This window comes from Nanorana parkeri, unplaced genomic scaffold, assembly GCF_000935625.1.
Source record: "Nanorana parkeri isolate BGI_ZX_2015 unplaced genomic scaffold, ASM93562v1 scaffold67, whole genome shotgun sequence".
NCBI lineage: Eukaryota > Metazoa > Chordata > Amphibia > Anura > Dicroglossidae > Nanorana > Nanorana parkeri.
Genome location: NW_017306335.1, coordinates 489,180 through 495,179, shown reverse-complemented (window position 1 = coordinate 495,179; position 6,000 = coordinate 489,180). Strand labels below are relative to the sequence as shown.

Genomic DNA, 6,000 nt, shown 5'->3' with positions numbered 1-6,000 from the left:
ACAAGACACATTTAAGCATTACCAAAGAAATTGCGGGGTTAGATGGGAGGTGGAAGGAATAAGAACATTACCAGGATAAGGGAAACATACACTGCCTAGCCAATAAAAAAAACTTGCACACTCTAATATTTTGTTGGACCACCTTTAGCTTTTAGCTTTCACCAAGATCTTGTAGTGATGATGGCAGAGTCAGACCACTCTCTCTTTGCTACCGTATCTCTATCCTGTCCCACAGGGTCTCTTACCGTCTCCTCCTTCTCCTTCTCTTTTTTCCCTTTTTTTTATCAACCATCTTCCTTTCCTGCCCCACTGGCACTCTTTCTTTTTTCCACTCTTGCTCCTCTATTTCCCTGTCCCCATCGCCTCTCTTTCTTTTTTCCTTTGCCACTCACCCCACCCTTTCTCTCTTTTGCTCTCCACCTCACCTTCACTCCATCTCTTCTTCCTTATCTTCTCTACCGTTTGTTTTTCTTTCATTTTTTTTCTCTCACTCTTTCTCTCTCTTACTCTTACTCTTACTCTTTCTCTCTCTCTCTCTCTCTCACACTCTCTTTCTCTCTCTCTTGTTGCCTCTGCTCTATCTTTTTGTAACTCTTCCTTTTTTGTTCTCTCCTCTTACACTCCTTGTTGTTGTCCCCCTCTTTTCTTTCTGAATCATCACTTGTGCCCTTTGCGTTGTGCAGGGGATTGGTACCAATTGAATCTGATGGCTGGTTGTAACTGGTATAACCGAAGGAGATTCTCCACCATAGCACGTCTTCCCTTTTCCTATGGAGAAAAAGACTAGTTTTCACTACACTTGTGTTGCTTTCTTCTGTCACTTAAAACTGTAAGAATAGTATTCAAATCCCAGTGCCACTCAGCTCATTCAAGGACAGGATGGTGTTTCACCATCATAATTCTTGGTCAACTATCTGGCCAACTGTGGCCACCCATAGACTCGAGACGAAACCATTTCATCACTAACATGCAAGGGGCCCTTCACTGGGTGGTGAGACTTTAAAGGGCCTTTTTTATTATTTCCTCTTTCTTCCTTGCTCACTCTCTTTTTATCTGTTTTCCTGATACAGACATAATTCTCAGTTATGCTATTCCTGCCTTGTTCGGAAACGAGTATTTATGGCCTCTCGTTACGTTGGCTAAATTAGAGGGCTGCATATCCTCCCCAGCACGTGTTGGGTGGTTAGAGGACACGGGATCTGATCTTTGGCCAGAGGCTTGGTTAGTAGCATCAGTGTCAGCTAAATTTTACTTAGATTGGACCAAAGTCACGGCCTGTGTCCTTTATCCAAACCACACGGAGAGGCCTTTCCATCAGCCGGCTTTTTGCTTTGTGCTTCAAACCCATTAACGCTCCTTTAAATCCCCCACCCTTCCCCCCACATCTGCAATTACATTAAAATTATATTTGGTAGCTTATTTTCCATTTTGGTCATCCTCTGTTTTGTTTTTCTTTTCAACTGGATATCACTGAAAAATTGAGTTGCCATACAAAACTGCTTAAAGGGACAGTGAACCTAAAGTTTTATTTGGCTCATACAAAAGCGTGAGATGTAGGTTAAAGTAGATCTAAAACTTAACTGAACGATGTTTGCTAAAGTACTGTGTATCATAAACGGTTACCTTTTTTGGTTTTTTTTACTTGCTATTTTCTATCATTAGTTTCTACTTTTTTTTATTACTTGGTTCTCTGGCCACCCATAAAATCTGGGTACAAAGCCTTCTAAACCCTCAAAACAATCTTCATCAGCATGAAGTGCGCTTCCAAGTTCCAAAGTAGGGATGGACATTTGTTAGTCTTTGCGGTATTTTGCCTTCCAGGTTCTTAGGTGCAGGCAGTGATATTTCAGAGATACAGATTGAACCTTTGCCTTCTACTCCCTCTCCAGCTCCTCTTTTCCAACCTTCCTCTGTCACCGTGCAGATTTGCAGATCTTCATTTAGCTCTTTGTGGTCTTTTGGACCAAGGTGTCAATGAGCCAGTTCCTGGAGCAGAAAGTTTTAGGAGTTTTGCTCCATCCTGGTCACTCTTCTCTTTCCCAGACATCCACCTCTTTTGGGCCCTGTAAGAACACAATTTTTGCATGATATCTACTAGATCTGCCATTACCTTGCTTCTCCAGGGGGATCTTTTAGCTTCTGTGGTCATGAAGCTTACAAGCCTGTACCTACAGGTCCCCATCTTTTCAGTGCTGTGATTTTTCAATTTTGCCCTTGCACCCCCAAATTTTCACTAGGACGCTGGCTCCAGTGTTAGCCCTATTGCTTTGCTGGACAATGTCTCTTTTGATTGTCCAAATGTCACAGTGATTCAGTTGAATCCTGATTGTTCAACAATTGTTGTTGGAATTATCCTCAATTCTGAAATTGCCCACTTCTTATTTGTGGCACCACACTCGGTAGTCGTGAGACAACTTGGCCATCCTTCTGAGTCGCCTGATTTGTCTGCCTCTGAGGGCCAGGTAGCCTGTCTGGTGGATCAGTCTTTCATTTCCGAAGTTGGGAACTCCTTACCTCTCACCTTCTGGAAGATCATATCATTGGGTGCCAGCCTTATGGGCTAGGGAAGAGGCAAGGACAGCCTGCCGGTGCAAGGGTCTTGATGGTCGGAGAATTTTAATCTCCTAGTTCATATTCTGTCATTTCAGGAAATATGGTTGTGTCTTCATCGCTGAATCATCTCCTTTGAAGGTCACCTAATCTGGATCCATTTGGAAAAAATACCATGGCAGTGGGGATGCCTTAACCATCAAAGGATGTACAGAAAGTCTTGCTGCAGCAAGAGAGGTAGTTTGGATCTTGGTCTGGGCAGAACTTCATGTTCTAGTCTTGTTCGCTATGTCTACACCCCAAGTGCATTCCAGGGCCTGTGTTGCAGGTGGAGGATGCTGATTGTGGACCCCCTGATACACTGGTTTAACCACAGGCTGGACAGGTTTGTCTCTGGAATCCTCTAGTGGTAGCTCTGTATATTCTATGGGATCTATAAACCCGGATCTAGGCCTTTCCTTCTCTAACCCTAGAAGGCTTTCTGGTGATTCTCTTTGTTCTGGATTGACCCAGGCGAATATACTTTGCCGACCTGGTGAGGCTCACTGGTTCTCAGCGGGCTTAACATATTGTTGGATTTCAGAAGTAATCCTAAATCTGTGATTCTTATGGTGTTCAAAGTTAGGAAGGCTCACATTGAACATCCTTCTTACAGATAGATTGGGCCAGAGCTGGACTCTCAGCACTGTCCAGTCTTTCCTTACTGTTTTTGTTTAAGATTGCTAACCTCCCATCCCTTGGCTAAGACCTTGGATACAGAGTTTTCCATTTAACTTCCCTTGTTTGTTCCTTGTGACTCCATTGGATGAAGATTTGGCTCTCTGCATTTTCAGGAACTGCCCTATTTCTTTCTCTAATGCACTCTCAAAGGGTTCTTTCCACAGTTTTTGCCTCTGTGAATGTCTGACCTGAAAGATTTTTCATATAATGAACTGCGTGTTCTTTTTTGGGTGAGATTAATGGGATTAGGTGAGTTGAAACCTAGGCCTTTTTTTCTGACCTAGGGCAGTTTCCGAACCTCTCCTTGTCCAGAACATCATACTTCGGTTCCTTTGTCTGGCTCCAGTTCTCTGAGAGGAACTGTTCTTCCTTGTTTGACTGTGATTCAGGCTGTGAGCCTTTTATCTCTCAGCTACTGGTTTTTCGTTACACCATTCTGGGTGGTTCAGGCAATTTAGCTTCCAAGGTTATAGTCTTAAGAATCAGTTTCCTTATTTCCCTGGTGATCATGCCATGAAGTACCTTGTTTAGGCACTTCCTGTTATAGGGTGACAATGCGTTCTCACCCTGTCACATGGGATGGATAGAGACTACAAGTGGCCATGCTAATGCACATTATGCAGACATGGCCCACTGTTAGCATCAGGAATCCTGCCATGGGAAATGCAATGAAGCCATTGCGGAGTGCATGTAGACAGGAATACAAAGTTATTAAACATATATTAATTGTTTGTAATACACAATGCAGAGATAAACTAAATGTCATATACTTTCATGTGTATCGTTCTATATTGTCATATTTTCTGTATGTTTTTTTCTTTCAGGCAAGTAAAAGATCAGAATAAAAAGGTTGCGACATTAAAGCACAAGGAGCAAGTAGAGAAGAAGAAGAACGCACAGCTTTTCGAGGAGGCGCGAAGGAGGGAGGACAATCTGACCGACAGCTCGCAGCACCTTCAGGTAGCATCCAGATATATCTGCGGCAGAATCTTGCATGGTGTCTTGTCTGTTGGCGCTGATGAAATTACTTCCGTATAGGTATGTGTGGAAGGTACAAGGTGATTGTAGGATTCTCCATTTCACTCAGATTTCCCGTCGTTTTCTTTATGTGCATTGATGATGACCGTTATATTGAATAGATCACATGAAATGTCTTGCTGCACCCATGTAATGTTGTGGTGTGCTTTGATATCTTGATTTACAATTGTAATGGATGTTTCTTCAGTGGTGTCTGGGGTGGTCGATTTTATGTATTTCTTTGTTTCTAATCATTTTTTAACGATCAAATGAAAAAAAGGCATGTAAATTGACACAGGTAGGGCAGAGGCTGAACCAAAGTTTGTCATTTAGAACTTGTGGCCAGCTTTACCAGCTGCAAGTTTAACCATGAATTGCCGTTTTTAAAGTGAATTCCCAGCTAAAACCAAAGTTGTGGATCAAGTAGGGGAAGCGGTAGATTCTCCGTTTGGTTTTTAGTGCTGTCTGGGTCTCCATTGGTATGATTTATGTTATACCCCCTCCCCACTTCAATAAAAAAAAAAGTTTTTACCAGACTCCTACTTTATCCGCAAACGCTGCAGTGCCGTCCGTCCGTTTTTTTACTACAGGCGGACGGCAAGTGGTTAAACTGCCCATTGACACCGATTGCATTGCTATAATAAATAGGGATTTTTATGCTGGAGACTTTAGCCAACCAATGTTGGGTTTGGGGTCAGTTCGCAAAAAAAATTCCCAGTTTTAGACTCTGATGGTCTTTGAGGTTTTGGGTGGAATTAATGGTACGATATTATAATACCTCGGAAAATAAGATTATCATGTTCCCGTAAAGGACATCTGCTCTTCTGGCCCAACACACACCCTATTCTGTGCCGCCAGAAAGACGAGGGGAGGGGACGTGGCATCGATGAAGCCCAGCCCGCGGCCTTATGACGCCGTTCTGTGTCCAATATGTTTGCAGGTCCCAAGTTAGGTAATCTTATTGCTGCTTCTGAAATTTGACTCCCTCACCCCCCCTCTTTTAAAGGGACACTCCACCCACAAATGTTATTTCAGCATTTGGTGAATAATGGAGAGTTGACCTTCCTGACAGTCTCTTCTATTTATCATTCTATTGGTTACATTTCTGTGGTGAATTCCCTGATCTATACACATTCTGTGCCCAGTATATAATGTCCCCACCATCCCTGCTAAATGTATATTCATTGATCATGGAGAATGCCACAGGAGGGATGAAAACACCCCAAGGGGGGTGGGAGTGCCTAAACCTTCAAAGTGGCTAGGCATAGAATCAGTAAATGTGGCTGTGAGGTTGATGTAGCCCCCAAAGCTTATTAGAAACCACATTGTAGATAGATGCCGATGAGTCAAGTCAACTACTAGCATCAGATATCTTTCAAGGATGCCACTCAGTCCCCACCACGTCAAGGTATAGCAAGAGCATTTTCATCCCTCCAGTCTCCATGATGTGACACCCCACTATATCACCCTTACAAGAAGTGAGGGGAATCTTCCCAATGGAGATACAACCATCAGTAAAAACCCATTAGGGACTTTAAGACTTTTCTATTATATCTTAAACTAAAAAAAAGATGGGTTTTAAGAAAGAGAGGGTTTTCTATATCATTCATACCTGTTGTCCACAGTGAGGCTTGTTACATTTTTGTTTGATCCTTTAAGAAGATTTATGGGGGAAGAGTGAATTACACTATTTAATTAGAGCCGGCGTGTGAC

The 6,000-nt window shown here is 42.7% G+C and overlaps 1 protein-coding gene across 1 annotated transcript in view; it reads left to right on the top strand.

Annotated features, from left to right (window-relative positions):
- Positions 1–6,000, top strand: part of ERC1 (ELKS/RAB6-interacting/CAST family member 1) — a 210,556-nt gene that overhangs the window by 124,584 nt on the left and 79,972 nt on the right. Inside the window, exon 13 of the mRNA XM_018576477.1 lies at positions 4,095–4,230. Coding sequence (XP_018431979.1) covers positions 4,095–4,230 — 136 coding nt within the window. The remainder of the gene's footprint in view (positions 1–4,094; positions 4,231–6,000) is intronic.